Source organism: Polypterus senegalus, chromosome 6, assembly GCF_016835505.1.
Source record: "Polypterus senegalus isolate Bchr_013 chromosome 6, ASM1683550v1, whole genome shotgun sequence".
Classification (NCBI taxonomy): domain Eukaryota; kingdom Metazoa; phylum Chordata; class Cladistia; order Polypteriformes; family Polypteridae; genus Polypterus; species Polypterus senegalus.
The window spans coordinates 59,961,353-59,983,274 of record NC_053159.1 but is presented as its reverse complement, the minus strand read 5'-3'; the positions used below and the strand labels follow the sequence as shown (position 1 = coordinate 59,983,274).

Sequence of the window (21,922 nt, the reverse complement as noted above, 5' to 3'; positions counted from 1 at the left end):
TAAGAAAGAAAAATAATTTTGGAGCTGTCTTTTCATTATATCAGACTAAATTGACTCAAATCAGGTTGAAGTGGCATTTTAAAGTAGATACTACATACTTTCCAGCCTTTTCCTCTTCAGATGCTGGGTAGCCATCAACTGCATCTTTTTCAGTTTCTTCCTACAGACAGCCTGTATCCAACGGATTATGAACTTTCTGCAAAAAATTCACATAACTATGCAGTGCACAAAGTTTAGCTTTTTAAGTGCATTCTATTAGTCACTGACCCAAGGTTAAATTTAAATTTCTTGCTTTATGTGTCCCACCTTGCTATTCGACATCGGTGCTTCTCTAAAGTTTTTTTCACAGTGAGTGTCTGTGACCAAAGCTGAAAACTCCTTCTTATCAGGACATTCCTGTAAAATGTGATACTCTGTTGGAGTTGTATTTGTCGTACAACCTGAGCATCCCGCACTTGAGTACACCAGACCTTGAAAACACAGGAAAGTAGAGCACGTCTAGAAATAAAATGCAGATAAGGATAAAGTTACCTACATGAACTGCAATACAGTTTCAAAGGATGAATACTTTTACCAGACCCTTATCTTTACACCCATCTTGACTATACTTACTTAAATACACCCAAAATGTTATTAAGCTTCAATAGTTTTCATATCATTTTCCACACTCCTAGTATTAATAATCATGTACAGTACAGCATTTTTGTTTTAGTCAGATTACTACCACAATGAAAAACTCTGCATATTGAATATAGAGAAATGAGACACCATATGAATCATAGTTTTATTGTAGTCCAGTGTAAACTCGATTATAATTACTACACCTATGATGACGCGTGGCCAGCCATTTTTTATAGAAATGTTCCATCCAGGTCAAAAATGCCATCCTTTTCAAGTTGTATCCTTCATAAACAAGAGCTAAGATTTCCTGTTGATTTCTCTGGCTGTTTTTAATCATGGCCTTTCTCCACACAATCCAGTGTTTTGACAGGAGTGTCACACTGAGAAAAATGAACACAAAAGAATGATATACGTTGGAAAGACAGAACAAAGGGATACATATGACAGCTTTATTAATTTAAAGTATTAGACAGACAGACAGACAGACAAATAGATAGATAGATAGATAGATAGATAGATAGATAGATAGATAGATAGATAGATAGATAGATAGATAGATAGATAGATAGATAGATAGATAGATAGATAGATGTCACTTTATTTGTTACAAGCTAGAAAACAGCTTTTTAAAAAAGCTCAAGAAATATTACAACAAACAACAACAACTCCCCTTAAAAACACATAAAGAATTACAAAAAAAAAGAAAACTTCACACTTAGTGAGCCTTTCTTAAAGAGATTTTCCAGATCATCATACTACAGCATAAAATCTGCATTGGCTACCACAGAGTTAAATAATATGCAGAAAAGGAGATGCCCCTACCCATATTAAAGGTATGCAGTCACCTAAGAAAAAAAACAGTGTGCTCTGCCCTGTCCTATATAGATCCTCTGTGTTCTGAGACCAGTCCATGTTGTCATTTGACCCACAAGTACTTATAGCAGTATACCGTCTCTACATTTACCCCTTGAATAGTGACAGTCTGCGAAAGTCAAAAAACAGTTGCTGGTTTTGTTGATGTTAAGTTAAGCAGACAATTCTCTTTGCAGCAAGAAAAGCGTTTTCCACCTGACTCCTATACTCATTCCCCTTTTCAATACATTTCATTAGTACAAAATCATTTGAGAATTTCTGCAAATAACATGCCCTGCTGTTATTTTTATCAAGAGTCCTTGAGATTCACAGATAGCCAGTACTGTACACAAAAGGCCCAAACAGAGCAGACAGATACTGTAACTGCATCATTTACTCCTGTCTTTGTCTGACAGCAAACTCTGACACACAATCATTTAAAATATAAATATAAGATTGTTTGATTTCAAATTTAGGTTTGCTTCCCAAAAGTAAAAGCATAGTAAGTGCAATTAAATGAGTAGCCCTTGACAGAAAGTTTTGTCTGGTCTTTTTGTTTTGTAGTGGTTGTGAATGCCATAACGTTGGGACTGCCGTCGTGACAATGACGGATGATGATTCATTATCTGGACAGGATTCCATAATGGAAACATGTGGTTGAACATGCATCTTGGCCAAGTTAATTGTTGGTACCTTTCCCAGTTGAAAGGCCATAATGGAAGGACAGAAAAAGACTGCAACTCAGTGCCATATATTCCCCCTATACGCAGGGTGTCAACATCCCTCTGGCATAACTCCCATTTCTACACAGGCTTTAGCTGTAGTACTGATTTGCAGCCCTGTCTGGGTACTTAGGTGTCACCAGAGGGATCTGCAGGAAAATACTACTATTACTTTGGGGGAGCTTCTGCTTGGCCCTGAAGTGTTTCTGACGTGCAGTGCTGTGGCACAAGAAGCACTCCCGGGTCTAACATAAAAGAAGTCTTCTCCTGTACATTAGGGACTCAGAGTCGGGAGGCGGCGGATGACACATGTGGAGGAGTGGTGGTGGAAGGAGTGGAAGGTAATCAACTGTGTGTTATTATTGTGATGGATTGATTGAAATCACTAAAAAAAATCATTGTACATTAAACTGCCTTTTATTTTACCTAAAATTGTGTTTGGTCAAGTTGTGTCTTGCGTTTCGGACTAGATTAGATAAGCTTTATTAATTCCATGGGGAAAATTAAGACGCATACAGCAGCAATTATGTTTAGCATTTAGAATGTATTTTTTCACTGGATTAATTTTTTGCTCTTTGTAAATCATCTTTTCAGATTAGGAAAGTAAAAGGAAACTGACCAAGAAGCCAGTGAAGAAGAATGTTAAATGATATAAAGAAAAGCATATATAGTCAAAGATCAGTGGAAAAGCAAAAAAGAAAAGACCACACAGGCAGAGAGAGCTGAAGAAAGCAGATGCCCGTGCTGTAAAGATAGTAAAATTGCTTGGGGCAGCTAAATGGAACGTTCAAAATGATGTTGGATACAAATGTAGTTCGTTTCTCTACATACACATCTAACAGAATTTTTTTCGATCACTTGCCCCTTTACCCTTAAATGTCAGATTTGCTGAGAATATATTTAATATAATCTCTAGTTACACTATTAAAGAAAAATATGTTATTTACATTCTCCTGGATTAATTAGCACGAATTGAATAGTTGCTCATAAACTTTGCAGTGTATTAATGGCATTAATTAATCCATTAATGGATTCTGCTCCAATAACATACCTGTGGTGTGCTTCTGCCATTTTCATACATGTTGTACTAACATTGCAGTTCACTTGCTCTGTGGTAGTAGGATTGATGAATAACTGATTGTTGGTTGACCGACTTAGTTCTCTTACATGACAGTCCTGATTTGAAAGGCACTGGAATGGATAGTCACCGTGTTGTTGACACTCAGCAAATGCAAACTTCCACTAGAAAAGTAAAAACATATACATATGCATATATATGTAATATTTTAACAGAGCCAATTAATAGACAATTAATAGACACCAGTAGAGCAAATTTGCAAGGTTTTGTGATTTGGAAATAAACAGCAACACTTTGAGAAAATTAATGCAGATGTAGTAAGAATGACCAGACCTTCTAATAAAAGGTCAATAAGCTAGGATTCAAACCCAAACCACTTGATCTACAAGGCCATAGTGCTATACATTACACCCTCCTAGAATCAAATCAGTAGCCAACAATGTATACATATTTCCAGAGCCAAACCATGGTCTGATATCTGCAGCTCAAGGGCTTGTATTTTTCATCACCAGGGTGCAAGGACATAGAGGCACTACACAACTGTGACAGACAATTTATAAAATTGTTCCCACACAAATAATGAAATGTTAAGAGATTCTCATGGCAGCATATTGGCAGGATCAAACAGGGCAACAGCCGCACTATTGGCAGGATCAAACAGGGCAATATCCACACTAGAGTTAACGTGCTAGTCATCAGTTGTCAAAGATGTAGTAGGCTAGGGTTCACCAGTGTTTCAGCAGTGTTCCCTCTGTTCTTAGCTTAGTGTTGTGGCCCAGAAAACTGACAATCTGCATGACTAACTAGATCATGAGACAAGAAATTGCTAGTCAACCCCCAAACACTAACAGTTCTAGTTTCTTTGCAATAAACTCAAAGTCTTTTTGACACTGTACCAGATTTTATTGCTGTTCTTTGCTGGGTAGAGGTAGAAATGCATTCGTCCCAGTGTAAAATTGATACCCACGATGGTTATACTAATATATAACAATGTCATGCTACTAATGAGTCATGTGGAAGCTCAAAGATTTGTTTTTTATGTGCTTTTAATTTGCAAAAGGAGAAGGTAATCATTACTTTATAGCAGATTATAACATTCCGTGTTATTTTTTTAATCTGTTACAGAAAAATGCACTCCATCTTATGATTAAGATTTACTACATACATGAAATGCAACTTTTACTCTGTGTTTTTTGTGCCACAGGGTACACTGCATACTCACCAACTTAAAGTAAGCTGTTAAGATCCTCTTCCTATTTCTTGCAGCAACGCTACTCATTTGCATGTGGCGGATTTGTACAGCACATTGCAAAGCTGCCAACCCCTTGCGCAGAAGATGGCTTTCATTCACAAACCTAGCAGCAGCATCTCTTAGTATGACATAGTCTTTCCATGCATTGAAATATCTGTAAAGCAGCTGTTGTCTGTATGGCTTTAGAAACCTAAAAATGAAATTTCTTATTTTAGATGTGCTCACAATCATGAAAATTATTGAGTTTAAAGGTTTCAAGATATGCACATTTAATACTTTTAAGAGACCCACTTGCATTGTCCAATTTCCCTGAAATGAAAAGAGACCATTAGTGAACCACAGCTTGTTCATTTACTTATTTGTATGCCTAGTCAGATGTGCAATCACATTATATGGCATGTGTTATCCTTGCTATCTACTCTTGTTTTGTCTATTTGTTCTAAACTATTACTTTCCAAACTTTTTTCATAGTGACCCCCTCAAAGACTTTCAAAACTGGACACCCAGTATAATAATCCTGTGAATTTACATAAGTAGTTGGATTTTAGAAGGAGATCAGAGACCAAAAGCCGTGTTTACATTTGTAAACAATTATTTAAGATTTCCTACAGTTAGTGATTCACATATGGCGAGATTCACAAACTTTTTTAATGTCAGGTCAAATGTGAGACAAGTTAACGTACAATTCTCCATTGTGGCGATCAGCTGGGGGCGGTAGCCAGCCGGGTTGCCCAGAAGGAATGGAAGAGGGACTACACCTCATCCGGACCACAAGAATTCTGCCGCTCTGGTTGGTATGGGGACCACGGGAACACAGCATGGAAGCTCAACCCTATAGGGGCCCGTGGTCACCACCGGGGGCGCCCAGATGCCTGAAGAGCCCTGGCCATCAGCACTTCCGCCACACCAGGAAGTGCCAACGGAAGTTCATCGGGAGGCACCTGGAGCACGTCTGGGTGAACATAGCATGTCTGGGTGAACATAAATGGGGTGGAAGAGTACAAAGCTCGGTGGAGAGGAGTGGAGGCGGTCAGGAAGAGAGGCATTATTGAAAGGCCTGGACTGACGGGTGCTTGGTGCAGGGGCACAGGGTTGCAGGACGCTGTAAATTGTAAAATATGAATAAACCATGTGTGGTGTTGAAACCTTCGGTGTCTGCCTTCCTCTGTCCGGTCTGCTTTCCACACCATCAAATATTTTTAATGTTTTTTATGCACATCATCACAAAATTATTAGCCAGTTTTCCTCCATAAAACTACATACGTACTAAGGCATAAGACTATTCTTATCACAGCATCACACAATTAACATTTTCAAATACCCCTCACCGTATAAATTCATTATACTTTTTGTAAGTTTTCCAGTACTGTCTAAAGAGAGTAAACACTCTAAGGTGATGAGACTTGAATATCCATTTTAATGCCAGTAGCAGTTGTTGAATCTCTTGCATCATCTTTTCATCATCATCAATATTTCTCTTTTTCAGGACAAATGTTATCTATAACTTAGTTTTTTTTCTGACACTTTTTCTGTCCCTCATAGTGAACAAAACACTAGCCTAAACTCATGCAACACTGTATGTACTTTACATTTTACAATGAAACATTTATTTTGAATGGCATCATCTTTATTGAAATAGACACACATCTCCTTCTTAGACATGTTTTCTGTACGACTGAGCTAAGGACAGATTTTTAAATATTTCTCAGGCACTTTAAAAATATATATCTGCTATTGGTCCTGTAGGAATGGATAGTAACAAAAATATAACATTTCTAGTTTTAACATAATGCAATTAGCCAGTAGCATATTGTTTAATGTTACCTCTAATGTGTGTGAAAATTTTGCAGTAGCACAAAAAAGAGAGTGATTGAATCAACTTGATTAATTACAGTATTCTTAGTTTATTCATTGTCAATTGTCATTACTGTATTAGGATTTAATTAAGGGAGCAAATTCCACAAAAAATAATGAATTGATAAGAAAATGACAACAAAGAGTTAAAAACTTAAATACAGTACTGTATATGGCAGAAATACAAATATTTTAAAATTTCTTATGAAAGAAATCTCACACTACTGCTTTTTTAATGCAGAATAACAGATGAAAAAGATCCGCTAATTAATAGATCAATATATGGTAAAATAACTCACTAATTGTGAAACTGGTTGGAACAAGTCTGAAGTGATATGGTTCCACTGAGACTGATTTTGGAAACTATTGATCAGTGTACATAACATGCTATTAAAAAAAGGTACACAGTTAAATTACCCATTCAACTTTCTTTTTTTTCCAATAAAACACATCTGTTTAGTTTCATGAATAAATGAATTAAACATTTGTGACTGTACAGTTCAAGTACATTCTGTTATGTATAGAAATTTCAGATTTCTCGAATTGGTTATTATATTGCACAATAGTAGGTTGTGGTCGCAGGGTAATGTAACTGTAAATTATTGCTCACATAGAAAAACTTTTGCTCAAGCAAACCCAGCCATTACAACAAGGGTTCCCAACCTGGGATGTGAGATGGCATTTCAGGGGATGGAGCAAAGAAGAAGGCTGTGTAGCGATTCACCAAAATGAATGAGGTGTATTGTCAGACATTATTGTGGTGCAATCTGTGTCCTGCAGTGTGTTGTGATGTGTCACTTATTAGTTAGTGCTCTTGTTACATAATGTGAAAATAATCAAACTGTGTGTGCACAATTGTCACCTGTGAATGAGCTGCAGAAATGTACATTGTCATGCTCCTTGCTGTGTGTGAAGTTTCTGTAAAGGCGAATAACTTTTTATAAGAGAATGGAATTTGGACCTTACAATGATCTGTAGAGAAGGGTGAGATTAAGTATTGATTTCTTACCAAGCAAATGTCACAGATTTCGAGGTTTAATTGACATTTTTGGCAGATGGGTTGGGGGGGAGGAACAAGGAGGACTGAACCACTGCTGTTTACATTCAGCTCATCTATTCTACTGGCAGTCCTGGCTGTAGCACCGCAATTTTAACTGTGCCACACATCTGTTTGTGAACTGCAATACAGGTGTTATTTAGGGCAAAGCTCGTTGACTGTGTTTCAAACCCACTGATCAATGTGTGTCATTTCTTCATGCTCCGTGACATATCCCAACACCCAGATTGTCAATAGTGTGTTTTAGTTTAATTTATTCACCCACAGTACTGTAAGTAGTTCAATTTGTGGTTCAAAAATTAGAAATTTGACTTCTCCATCTTCAAAGGTAATATTACTTTTGAAGGGGGTGCAAACATAAATCAAACATTTTCTAAAGGTGTGGGCCATAAAAAACATTTATTTAGTCTAATATTAGCAATACAGAAAGTATATGTTTTTAAATATGGACACATAGCAAAAAACTAGTCATACACAAGAAGCTGTTGTATGGTATCATTTCTAACATGACACTGACTGTAAGTGTGCATTTAATGCAGGTGAACTGTGCACCTCAGAGAAATGGAACAAACTAGGTTGACATCTTTCTGTTTGGTCTTCCCTGGTTGACTACTGCTTTAAATGCTAAAGCTAATCAGCATAAAAATTCCCTTGTTATGTTAGCCTTTTGAGACACGTGTTCAATATGGACTAAAACCCAAATCAACATAAACATTTCTTAAGGGGGAGGGTATTTTGCTATTATTACTGTTTTTTTTTGGACTGTTTAATTTATGGGTTTCTCATTATTGCTATTTAAAATTCAATAAATATTTGATTACAAAAAATATCACAAACACATGTGTACATGATCTTGCAGACACTGTCTTATAGCTTGAATTTCTTTGTGTAAAATTACTATACTTAAGTTGTTTCTTTGCTGTTTAGACTCATATTAATGTAAGAAAGTCTTAATTATTAGCTCAAGATTCTCCTTCTCCTGAAATTGAATTTGATGATGCTTAATCTCAAGAATATGCAGAACCATTTGAGGAGTTCAGAGAAAAGAACACATAGAATTTTAAAATCATCTTCATCTTTTTCAGTGCTTTTGCAACTTTCTGTTTGGCAAATTACAGCTCTAGTTTCTCACAATAAATTTCAACATCCCATCTGTTCTCCTCATTCAGGAAGCTACTCGTGTACTTCTTCCAGGTATCCTAAATATCAGTGCTATCAGGTTGTTCCCTTTAGGGTCTACTTTGTGACCTCTTTCCTCTTTTATGTATAGCTAACATGTACATTCCTTTGCTCAAGCAACTGTCCACCTACCATTTTGCATCACTTACAGTAAGGTCCATACATATTTGGACAGAGAATGGAATGGAATGGAATGGAATGCTGAGGTAGTTAGCAGTTTTGGAAAAGAGGAGATGCTATGAAGACTGACAGAAAGCAAAGGCAGAAAGTGGCAAAGGTGAACTATAAATACAGTTAGGTCTATAAATATTTGGACAGAGACAACTTTTTTCTAATTTTGGTTCTGTACATTACCACAATGAATTTTAAATGAAACAACTCAGATGGAGTTGAAGTGCAGTCTTTCAGCTTTAATTCAGTGGGTTGAACAAAAAAAATGCTTAAAAATGTGAGGCAACTAAAGCATTTTTTAACACAATCCCTTCATTTCAGGGGCTCAAAAGTAATTGGACAATTGATTCAAAGGCTATTTCATGGGCAGGTATGGACAAGCCCATCGTTATGTCATTAACAATTAAGCAGATAAAAGGCCTGGAGTTAATTTGATTTCTGCACTTCAACTCTATCTGAGTTGTTTCATTTAAAATTTGGGAGTGTGAACAAGTGTTCCCTGCTATGGCAGTTCTGTCTAGAGCTGGTTCCTAAATTGCATATTAAGGCCACAGGAAAGGCTCTTAGAGGCCACTTTTTTGTGTTGGACAAAATAAAATGGATAGATTGTCACAATACTTCCCATTTTAAAATACTGCATGTATGTTTCCAGAAGATGGTGCATATTGTACCAACATACCGTACCATCTGCAATCTTAAGAAGAAGACCAATCTAATCAATGAGTTAACTAATTATGAAGTCTGCTTCTATAGAACAAATCAGACCAAAAAATGTAGAATGTTCTACTGCTGACAATATATGGTTTACTTGCAGAATTTAAATAACTGAATAAATTAATTATAGTTGTAAATATCTACAGCAAATTGATCCTGTCTGTGGAAAAGTGAACTAGAGGAGAATTAATTGAATTGAATTATCACGAGCAGGGACTGATGTGACAGGTACTAATCAACAATTTGTTCAAATTACTGTCTGCTCCTGTCTGATAATAATAAACGTGTTTCATATATGAAAATTTGACAAAAGAAGAGTCCAAATCAAACTATAAATATTAAAAGCAAGCATTTTACGCTAACAATTGCATGATCAAAAAGGCAAAATAAATATAAGTGATGCAGTTAAGTGTCTTTTCAAGATGTAATTTTATAGTCATCAAAAATGTTGCTACAAATACCTACAGCCACTGTGATGTTAAAAAACAGCATTACCCAAACCTGCACTGATGCCATATAAAAGGAACAAAAACATAGGAACTAAAATATTAGTTTGGATCAGACAATACATATTAAAAGAAATTTCACATGATGATTCATTAAAATTAATGTTAGATTGTACGTTTTACTCAGAAAAATGCACACTTAGATTTTACATGCAAATTTCCTTATTATACAGTAGTAGCATGCTATTAACTCTTAAGAATGAGCTGTGATTCACTCACCTTTCTTTTGTACTTTCAGTAGAATAATTTAATGGCATCATTACTAGATTAGGAAATGACTGCAAGAAAGAGAGACAATAATGTTCAGATACGTTTTATAGGTTTTGAATCTTCAATTTGATGATACTTAGTCTGCATAATGTTCTGTTAACTGTACCTGTAAACTGTTGTGGCTTTCACTGTGAGGGCCTTTTTGCACTATTTTCTCCCTGCCATGCCTTTTTTCATCCATTCTATCATTTGTTTGAAAGCTAATGGAAGAGCTGACTGAGATATGATGCCGATATCTATCCAATCTAGTCTCTCTCAGTGGCAAGTGGCCTTGCCTTTTTTGTCCATCTCCTTCTGTCTTAAAACAGACAGGGTCATTCATGTTCCCATTTTGATAACTGTTCTTTTTAAGTGACAGTCCATACCTTCTAGAGGAGAAAGGTGTGAGATTGAATTTGCCCACGCTGCTGCTTCTTTTCAAGTCGACATAAAGACTGGCACTGTTCACCTTTTGCTCATTTTTATGTAGAAGATTACCATCAGTGTATGATGCTGTATGTAGATGTGAACCAACATGTGATGAGTCTGAAGGGCTTTTGAGAACAGCACTTTTCAGACTCCCTTGAAAGCTGCAGAACCTCCCCTGCAAATGCATATTTAGGTCATTGGCATCTAGCTCTGGTGTGAGCATACACTCAAGTGATGCATTAACTTGATCCAACTGTCCCTCAAAACATCCCCTTATCTTTTTGGGGCTGGGAAGAAATCTTCTCTGGCCTTCATGAGCTATAGAGGCCACAACTGACACTGCAACAGTGCTACCAGGAGTCTGAAGATCTTGCTTTCCAAATGAATATGCCTTGGATGACTGAGCCATTCTTATGGGCCTGTTAGGAAATTCCAAAGGTTCAGGGACACTGCTTTCTCTTCCCCAAGAAGATGATGGCCTTCCACTAAATGTGTGTCCCACAGCACACTGGTGCACAACACAACAGGACATGGAAGTCGTCATTGTCTCAGAATGCAGAAAATCAACAGTACTGCTTTCATGTGAGTGACTCTCATCTGTTAAAACTGTCTTAGAAAGGTGACTACGTTGATTTTCACAGGTGCTCGAAGGCTGACATTTTCTGTACCCTTGAGGCAAATTATGACAAGCATTTGAAGAATTGATTAATGAATGATGAAGGTTGGAAGATGATCCTGACTGAACAGATGCACATGTTTCATATGTAGATGGATCTAACGGAAAAGCATTCAGTGAGTTGCCATTTTTCCTACTCTCCATCTGCCTGGAATCACAAGAACCTTGTTCTACAACATCAGTCATGGAAAGTTCCTGAGGTGAGTCCAGTACTTTACAGTTTACTAAATCAGTCTCCATCTGAACATCAACCTTAACAGAAGCTGATGCCTGTAGAGCACTGTCTTTACTATAATGGAATGGAAGTAGATCTTCTTCAGAACCTTCTGAGTATCCAGTGCAAAACCTGCAGTTCTCTGATGCTTTCTGACAAGATGTTCTTGAATTTGTACATTCATGAGTTGTATAGCTCGGGTATTTGAAGCTTCTATGCCTTAACACATTGTTTGACAATCTTCCAGACAAGACATCTTTTTGGGAAGCCTTTTGCATAGAATGTGAATGATGTAGATTGCACTGTTTCATGTAGCCACAGTTGTCAGAAAATGAGAGAAGACCTTCTGGCCCACTTATACAGTCATGAGGAATGGCAACGTTACTTTGGACCATTAAACGTTTCAAAGGTGGTTTTTTAGGGTTTTTTAAAACCATCTTCTCTGCTTGATGATCATTCATTCTGGAGAAACAAAAGCATGAATTTTACATTGATCAAAAATATTACAGAAAAATCCATTACCAAGGGAAATTAACTGGACCTTATTGCATTAGACACACCTTAAAGCTTGTGGGGAGAGATGTAAAATCCCATCACTTCAGACTGCTGCATTTAGAATGGGTGCCCAAAGTACAGTTACAATACAGAAAATTACAGCCTGTGGTTAAAAAATATTTTAAAAATAGAGAATGTCAATCTAGTTTCCAATGAAACAGAGTCATTAAGAGCTATTTTGACATTAGGAATAATAACATTTTCTGCTCAAAACATATCAGGTGTTTTCTTACAAAGAGTTGTGTCAGATGATTTGTGTAAAACTGTGATCCAAAGATAATCTCAAAATAAAGCAAAGATTCGATTAGTTTAGATTAGAATATACTAGATTAGATTAGATTAGTTAAACTTTATTAATCCTATGGGGGAATTCAAATGTATACAGCAGCGGTACCTAAAAAGCAAGAATATACAGTAGACTCACAGGACAGATAATATATCCAATTACTAAATAAATGAAAATAAATAAACTTAACAAGTACATTAAGGTGAAGTATTGTATTGACTGATAGCAGTGGGCAGAAAAGACCACCAGAAGTGCTTTTTAGCACAACGTGGTGGAATGAGCCTGTGGCTGAAAGTACTCTGAGAAAGTGCCTCCTGGAGGGGATGGAGAGGATTTTTCAGAATGGCATCCAATTTTCCCAATCATTCACTTTTCCACAACAGTTTTCAGTGTGTCCATGGTTCACCCTGTGATGGAGCAGGCTCTCTTGATATATTTGTTCAGGTATTGTGGAATTGCAATAAGGTTATAAAATGTGACCTAGTAATAGAAGTGCCTGATGACATTGCAATGAATGCAATATACAATTTTCAGCTGAGCCAGATGATGTTTCGCACAGACAGATATGACCTTCATTAATTTCCTGAAAATCTACTTAAAAGGTTTAAAGGTTTATAAGGTAATTGTTGGCCCATTTATAGAGTACAGTGAAATTCTTACTTACACGTGCTAGTCAACTTGCAATATGTCCCCACTCTCTAGTGCCATGACTAATGAATATAACTACCTTAATTCAAAACATTTGTTTTCCCTGCTTTAAATAACTAACATACCTCAAAACATCTGTCGTCCTTAATCAGAAAAGTAACATAAAATGTTTTGATTTCCTTAACAATTCCAAAACAATTCTTGCTCAGTGTGTGTGAAATAGGCTGCATATTCAAAGAAGAATGTTTCTGCCACATCAGCACTTGACCATCATGTTTTGTGCCTTTGTCTTCAGTTTCATCCTCTGAAGAGCTTTTAACTTTGAGTATGCAATCGAAATAATGCCCTTTGAAGCTTTTTGCTACTCTTTTAGTGTTTTCTTGTAAGCTCTTCTCCATGTCTCCTATAAAATACAATGTCACATCAGCTGCCTTGATCCAGTTCTGATTCCATAACAACAACAACAACATTTATTTATATAGCACATTTTCATACAAACAGTATCTCAAAGTGCTTTACATAATAAAGAATAGAAAAATAAAAGACACAATAAGAAAACAAAATAAGTCAACATTAATTAACATAGAATAAGTAAGGTCCAATGGCCAGGGGGGACAGAAAAAACAAAAAAACTCCAGACGGCTGGAGAAAAAATAAAATCTGTAGGGATTCCAGACCATGAGACCGCCCAGTCCCCTCTGGGCATTCTACCTAACATAAATGAAACAGTCCTCTTTGGATTTAGGGTTCTCACGGAAGGGCTTGATGATGATGATGGTCACGTAGACTTCTGCCTTTTAATCCATCCATCATTGTTGGAGCATCATGAAGCTTTGAGTAGGTGGAGGTGGCGCAGGCCACCACCACAAAGAAACCAGAAAAAGAAGCAGAAGAGAGAGTAGGGGTCAGTATGGATTTTAGAGCCACCATGAATAGTTATTATGAAGAATTGAACATACAGAGTATCAGGATTAAGTTAAATTAAGTTAAACTGAAGTTATAAAAAGGCCATGTTAAAGTAATGTGTTTTCAGCAGTGTTTTAAGGTGCTCTACTGTATTAGCCTGGTGAATTCCTATTGGCAGGCTATTCCAGATTTTAAATGCATAGCAGCAGAAGGCCGCCTCACCACTTCTTTTAAGCTTTGTTCTTGGAATTCTAAGGAGATACTCATTTGAGGATCTAAGGTTACGATTTGGAATATAAGGTGTCAGACATTCCGATATATAAGATAGGGCGAGATTATTTAAGGTTTTATAAACCATAAGCAGAATTTTAAAGTCAATCCTGAATGACTCAGGTAACCAGTGGAGTGACATTAAAACTGGAGAAATGTGTTTGGATTTTCTTTTCCTAGTTAGGATTCTAGCAGCTGCATTCTGCACTAGTTGCAAATGATTTATGTCTTTTTTGGGTAGTCCTGAGAGGAGTGCATTACAGTAATCTAGTCAACTGAAAACAAATGCGTGAACTAATTTCTCAGCATTTTTCAAGGATATAAGAGGTCAAACTTTTGCTATGTTTCTTAGGTGAAAAAATGCTGTCCTAGTGATCTGATTAATATGCGATTTAAAATTCAGATTACAGTCAACATTTACCCCTAAGCTTTTTACCTCCGTCTTGACTTTTAATTCTAATATATCCAGTTTATTTCTAATAGCCTCATTGTATCCATTATTGCCATATGTGTCTCAAATTATTTACAGGTGTGTTCTTTTGAAAGAGCTAGCATATTTTTGAGATATTAGCTCTGGGTTTCTCCAGAAGAAAGTATCCTCTTTAATAAAACCCCTGTGTGCGTCCAGGTGTCCGTGTATGTCTTCTGGTGAAGTACGCATGTGCAGGGCCACACGTGTTCTCTGTGCATTTCCTGCGCAGAGATACAGAGAGAAATAGAGACACACACAGGCGTGTGCCCAAGAGAGAGACACACACACACACACAGGCATGCGAGACACACACACACCAACACAGGCGAGCGAGAGGGAGACACACAGGCACGCAAGAGAGACACACACACACAAGCACACGCGAGAGAGAGACACACACACACAGGCACACGAGAGAGACACGCACACAGGCGCGCAAGAGAGAGAGAGAGACACACACAGGCGTGCTCATGCATTGTTGCAATGTTACTTTTCTTGGTTGTTTATTAAACTACGGATTTTTCAAATGTTCATTTTTTTCTCTGTGTTTAAAACTTATTTAAAAAAAGTGTTTTTAGCGAGCGGTTCGTAGCGCTATACAGTAACTAGCAAAATACCCGCGCTTCGCAGCGGAGAAGTAGTGTGTTAAAGAAGCAATGAAAAAGAAAAGGAAACATTTTGAAAATAACGTAACATGATTGTCAATGTAATTGTTTTGTCACTGTTGTGAGTGATGAGTGTTGTTGTCATATATATATATATACATATATATATATATATATATATTTACACACACACACATAAACATATATATATATACATATCTATACATATACACATATATACATACATATATATCTACATATATACACATACATATACACACACACATAAATCCATACACACATACATACATACACACAAATACATATATATATACATACATACACACACACATATATAAACATATATACATATACATACATATCTACATATATACACACACAGCTATTTCATATCAGTGCAATACGCTGCATTTGTTAAAACGGATGACTCCCGCTCTTACGTGCAAGTCTGCGTGGATATTATGAACTATCGTATTTGTTCAAGTTCTATTTAAATTTTAAATAGAAGGAATTTTTATTTAGTCGACAGAAATATCTTTGGTAGGAATGGTAAAAACAGACAGGAATATTATTCGTGAATAAATCAACTCAAACCTTAAACAACTTATAATATTTTGCTCTCCATAAAAATATATCCTGTCTAAATTATACAAGTTAGAAATAAAGTAAACGTTAAAAGAACAAACATTCAAATTTCTTTACTCTTATGTAATTTTATATAAAAAATAAACTTAGATTTTAAATATCCCAAAAGATTTTGCTCTCCATAAAAATATATCCTGTCAAAATTATACAAATTCAAATATGAACATGCTGCATAACAAAACCTGGAAATATAAATAAAATGTGTTCCTTTCAGCAATAACAAATCAAATCATTCAGTTGTCTTTGCTCATATGTCATTTTAGAGCTGGACGCCTGGCATCTTTTTGGCCACAAGTTCGTTTCTGTTTGGTGTGAGGTTCTGTGTTGTGGAGATTCTCAGGATGGATTGCAGGTGCTCATCAGTGAGGCGACTCCTGTGTGCTGTTTTGTTAGTCTTTATCACTGAGAAGAGCTTCTCACACAGATATGTGCTACCAAACATGCACAAGGTTCGAGCCGCATGTAGACGGACTTTTTGTTCTTCAAAGTCACCAAAGCGCCGTGCAAACTCAGTGCGCAGCGCTCAGTTTATCAGCAAAGTGCATATTTGGGAACACCGTAGTGACGACTTGGTTTAACATTACTTGGCAACAGGGAAAGTGGGGCAAGGTGCACTGGTGCATTTGTGTCTCCCATAAAAGCAGCTTCACTTGAAATCACTTTGTGATTGTGCACGGGTTAAAACGTCCGCTGAAGTGTCAGATTCTTATTTAATTATGCTGCTTTCTGTATCTTCTGCATTGCATTCAGGTTACCCTGATGTTTTATCTCATAGTGCCGTCTTAGATTAAATTCTGTAATTACAGCCACATTAGCTCCACAAATGAGACACACGGGTTCAGTAAACATATACTCAGCCTCCCATCGGTTTTTAAAGGCTCTATTTTCAGAATCAACTTTTCTCTTCAGCATCTTGTGAGCTAGCTTCGCAATAACTTGTTCGGCAAGGCGGCTGAAGCGCTGCATTATGGGATCTGTAGTTTATTGTGTTACCAGCGCTTCATATACCCGGCTTTAATAACAATAATACAGTATATAAAATGATCTCGGGCCGGATATAATTACGCCGGGCGGATGTGGCCCGAGGCCCTTGAGTTTGACACATATGGACTAAATAGAACTTGAAAAGATATATTTTTCAAATGTGATCGCAATTCAAATAGAGTTGACGCGCACTACAGCCTGCATCCTCCCTCGCTGTTACTTTTTACCGCTCATCTAATGAATACACTGAGTATGGCTTTACCAAAACAATCATTGATGGTGAATAAAGTATCCATTATTCGAGTATGTAGATCGGCGTATATATATATATATATATATATACATATATATATATACCCGCGTATCGCAGCGGAGAAGTAGTGTGTTAAAAAGCTAGAAAAGAAAAGGGAACATTTTAAAATAACGTAACATGACTGTCAATATACAGTATTTGTTTTGTGAGTGTTACTGAGTGTTGCTGTCATCAAGGATTTGATTATCATTATTTCTTTCAATCAGGTTCGTATTTGTAGGATGTGTTGTGTTCAAGTTACATTCCGTGTTTGTCAATCGTTGTAAAGATGACAGGTTTCATTCATCGATTCGTTTCTTACTGCATCAATAAACAGCTCGTCTTCTTCTTTATCTGAGACCTGACACACTGCATGCACGGGTTTTTTACACTGTCTTCCTTTAGCGGGACATTGACTTTTTCCACCGTGTGCTTTGTTTCCGCAGTAGCTGGATTTATGAATATGCTTATCAGACGCTTCATATTTTTGCTGCCTTTTCAATTGTGTAATTCGGTTTTGTTCAGCTCTTTGGAACTGTTGCTTTTATCTGTGCACTGCTCAGTTCACGTGAGCCGCTCGGTGTACATGCATCGAAGGTTCCCAGCTGTGCTGGTGCCATCTCGTGCTATGTCCATGGCTGTATTTAATGTTACCTTAGTCCTGGCACTTAAAACTTTCTCTCGCAGTTTCGCTGAGTTTGTGTCAAACACCACCCTGACCATCTCATCTTCCTCTCCATAAACACAGTCCTTCACCCGTGAATATTTAGTGGGAGTTTGCTATTGGATTGCCGGTGACGGACGGCCTTATATGGGCAGGCACTAAATTACAAACGCCAGCGCAGCCTGTCTATGAACTTAATTTAAAGTGTAGGTTTACATCGTGCTTTGTTTCCGAAGTAGCAGAACTCATGAATATGGTAGTATATGTCACTCGCTCGCTTCTTATTGTTTCGCTGCCTTCTCAATTATATAATGCATGTTTTCTTCAGCGCTTTTTCGAGGTCTTCCTGGTTTTCTATGTACTGCGTGATTACGTGGGAGGCGTGATGATGTCACACGAAACTCCGCCCCACGGCGTTCAAGCTCATCTCCATTACAGTAAATGGAGAAAACAGCTTCCAGTTATGACCATTACGCGTAGAATTTCGATATAAAACCTGCCCAACTTTTGTAAGGAAGCTGTAAGGAATGAACCTGCCAAATTTCAGCCTTCCACCCACACGGGAAGTTGGAGAATTAGTGATGAGTGAGTGAGTGAGTGAGTGAGTGAGTGAGTGAGGGCTTTGCCTTTTATTAGTATAGATCCCTCCTCGATTGCAGGTGTTGTGTTCCAGAACCCCCCACGATAGGTGAAAATCCGCGAAGTAGAGACCATATGTTTGTATGGTTATTTTTATATATTTTAAGCCCTTAGAAACTCTCCCACACTGTTTATAAATATTCTCCGCACAGTTATACAGTAAACCCTCGTTTATCGCGGTTAATCCGATCCAGACAGATAAATGAATTTCCACGAAGTAGGATTCTTTATTTATAAATCTAATATTTTCGCATTTAGAGCATTGAAAACATGTTTATGACCTTCTAAATACGTTTTTTAACGTTATTAGAGCCCTCTAGACATGAAATAACACCCTTTAGTCAAAAGTTTAAACTGTGCTCCATGACAAGGCAGAGATGGTAGTTCTTTTTCACAATTAAAAGAATGCAAACATATCTTCCTCTTCAAGGTGCGCGTCAGGAGCAGAGAATGTCAGATAGTGAGAGTAAAGTAAACAATCAAAAATCAATAGGGCTGTTGCACTTTTAAGTATGCAAGCACCGCGATAAAGCAGCCACAATGAAGGGATCAATGCGAAGGTAGCCTTTCAGCATTTTTTATAGGAGCGTCCTATCTTCTGAGCAAACAGCCCCTCTGCTCACACCCTCTCCGTCAGGAGCAGAGAATGTCAGAGAGAGGCAGAGAAAAGCAAACAATCAAAAATCAATACGGGCTGTTAGAGCTTGGAAGCATATCTTATATCATTGAGGAGTTTTATTAAATACGTAATACGTGCTCTGATTGGGTAGCTTCTCAGCCATCCGCCAATAGCGTCCCTTGTATGAAATCAACTGGGCAAACAAACTGAGGAAGCATGTACCATTAATTAAAAGAGCCATTGTCCACAGAAATCTGCGAACCAGCGAAAAATCTGTGATATATATTTAGATATGCTTACATTTAAAATCCGCGATGGAGTGAAGCCACAAAAGTCATAGCGCGATATAGCGAGGGATCACTGTACAGCGAACTCTTGCAGTGTTAGTTTTCTCTGTTGTTCAAGGTTGTCTCAGTGTTACTCAATGTTTTTACATTGAGTTTACTATTACGCTGTGCATTCTATGGTATAACTAACTATATACAGTGGTGTGAAAAACTATTTGCCCCCTTCCTGATTTCTTATTCTTTTGCATGTTTGTCACACAAAATGTTTCTGATCATCAAACACATTTAACCATTAGTCAAATATAACACAAGTAAACACAAAATGCAGTTTTTAAATGATGGTTTTTATTATTTAGGGAGAAAAAAATCCAAACCTACATGGCCCTGTGTGAAAAAGTAATTGCCCCCTGAACCTAATAACTGGTTGGGCCACCCTTAGCAGCAATAACTGCAATCAAGCGTTTGCGATAACTTGCAATGAGTCTTTTACAGCGCTCTGGAGGAATTTTGGCCCACTCATCTTTGCAGAATTGTTGTAATTCAGCTTTATTTGAGGGTTTTCTAGCATGAACCGCCTTTTTAAGGTCATGCCATAGCATCTCAATTGGATTCAGGTCAGGACTTTAAATAGGCCACTCCAAAGTCTTCATTTTGTTTTTCTTCAGCCATTCAGAGATGGGTTTGCTGGTGTGTTTTGGGTCATTGCTTCAGCTTGAGTTGACGAACAGATGGCCGGACATTCTCCTTCAGGATTTTTTGGTAGACAGTAGAATTCATGGTTCCATCTATCACAGCAAGCCTTCCAGGTCCTGAAGCAGCAAAACAACCCCAGACCATCACACTACCACCACCATATTTTACTGTTGGTATGATGTTCTTTTTCTGAAATGCTGTGTTCCTTTTACGCCAGATGTAACGGACATTTGCCTTCCAAAAGTTCAACTTTTGTCTCATCAGTCCACAAGGTATTTTCCCAAAAGTCTTGGCAATCATTGAGATGTTTCTTAGCAAAATTGAGACGAGCCCTAATGTTCTTTTTGCTTAACAGTGGTTTGCGTCTTGGAAATCTTCCATGCAGGCCGTTTTTGCCCAGTCTCTTTCTTATGGTGGAGTCGTGAACACTGGCCTTAATTGAGGCAAGTGAGGCCTGCAGTTCTTTAGACGTTGTCCTGGGGTCTTTTGTGACCTCTCGGATGAGCCGTCTCTGCGCTCTGTTCCATGTTTTTGCCATTTGTGGATAATGGCTCTCACTGTGGTTCGCTGGAGTCCCAAAGCTTTAGAAATGGCTTTATAACCTTTACCAGACTGATAGATCTCAATTACTTCTGTTCTCATTTGTTCCTGAATTTCTTTGGATCTTGGCATGATGTCTAGCTTTTGAGGTGCTTTTGGTCTACTTCTCTGTGTCAGGCAGCTCCTATTTAAGTGATTTTTTGATTGAAACAGGCGTGGCAGTAATCAGGCCTGGGGGTGGCTACAGAAATTGAACTCAGGTGTGATACACCACAGTTAGGTTATTTTTTAACAAGGTGGCAATTACTTTTTCACACAGGGCCATGTAGGTTTGGATTTTTTTCTCCCTAAATAATAAAAACCATCACTTAAAAACTGCATTTTGTGTTTACTTGTGTTATATTTGACTAATAGTTAAATGTGTTTGATGATCAGAAACATTTTGTGTGACAAACATGCAAAAGAATAAGAAATCAGGAAGGGGGCAAATAGTTTTTAACACCACTGTATGTGGTTAAAAATGTATAAATTTACATACAGTTTGTACGGTCTGGAACGGATTAATTGTATTTACATGCAGTACCATGGGGGAAATTACTTTGGTTCCACTGTATTACTGTCAGAGAAAATTACAGGCATTTTGCAGAAATGCAAATCAGTATTACTGCGAGAGTAAAATTAAAGGCACACAATACAGGGACGCATATTACAGCCACATACAAGGTCTCTTGCCGTTTAATATAGACTGTTGCTACTAATGTTTATGCACTACTGTTCTAGCGCCTGTTATTGTAACAGGCTTAAGTTAAAGTTTAATGGAAAGGAGAAAGAACAAGGAATAAGAGAAGGAAAGAATAAAAATCTAAAATTTCAAAGCATAGTCAGGGAAAGAAAAGATTGAGTGATTTTTTTCTTTAAAAAGAACCTGGTAAAATCAAAATGTACAGACATAGTGCTTGATATTGAAGCAGAGATTAGATCTAGGCCTAACCAAATAAATAAAAATGAATGAAATACAAGCAAACTAAAATGCAAAAAATGTAAAATTCCAGGATGAGTTACAGCCTAGACAGAATTCTATTTAGAGTTCAGCAGTCTATTAAAAAATTTACTAGAGCTATTTAAAAAAAATCATAAAATAAGACAAAATGCCAGAAACAGGCATTAATAAACAAGTATAAAAAAGGATAACTTCACAGTCTAAAAAGGTGACCCATAAGCT

At 37.2% G+C, this 21,922-nt stretch overlaps 1 protein-coding gene across 3 annotated transcripts in view; it reads right to left on the bottom strand.

Moving 5' to 3' along the window:
• Nucleotides 1–21,922, bottom strand: part of LOC120531060 — a 76,689-nt gene that overhangs the window by 46,314 nt on the left and 8,453 nt on the right. For all 3 annotated transcript variants that reach the window (XM_039756063.1, XM_039756064.1, XM_039756065.1), the window contains exons 2-8: nucleotides 10,383–12,036; nucleotides 10,226–10,284; nucleotides 4,496–4,715; nucleotides 3,247–3,437; nucleotides 825–1,001; nucleotides 307–498; nucleotides 99–196 (exon numbers count right to left, since the gene is read on the bottom strand). In XM_039756063.1, coding sequence (XP_039611997.1) covers nucleotides 99–196; nucleotides 307–498; nucleotides 825–1,001; nucleotides 3,247–3,437; nucleotides 4,496–4,715; nucleotides 10,226–10,284; nucleotides 10,383–12,035 — 2,590 coding nt within the window. In that variant the 5' untranslated portion in view covers nucleotide 12,036. The remainder of the gene's footprint in view (nucleotides 1–98; nucleotides 197–306; nucleotides 499–824; nucleotides 1,002–3,246; nucleotides 3,438–4,495; nucleotides 4,716–10,225; nucleotides 10,285–10,382; nucleotides 12,037–21,922) is intronic.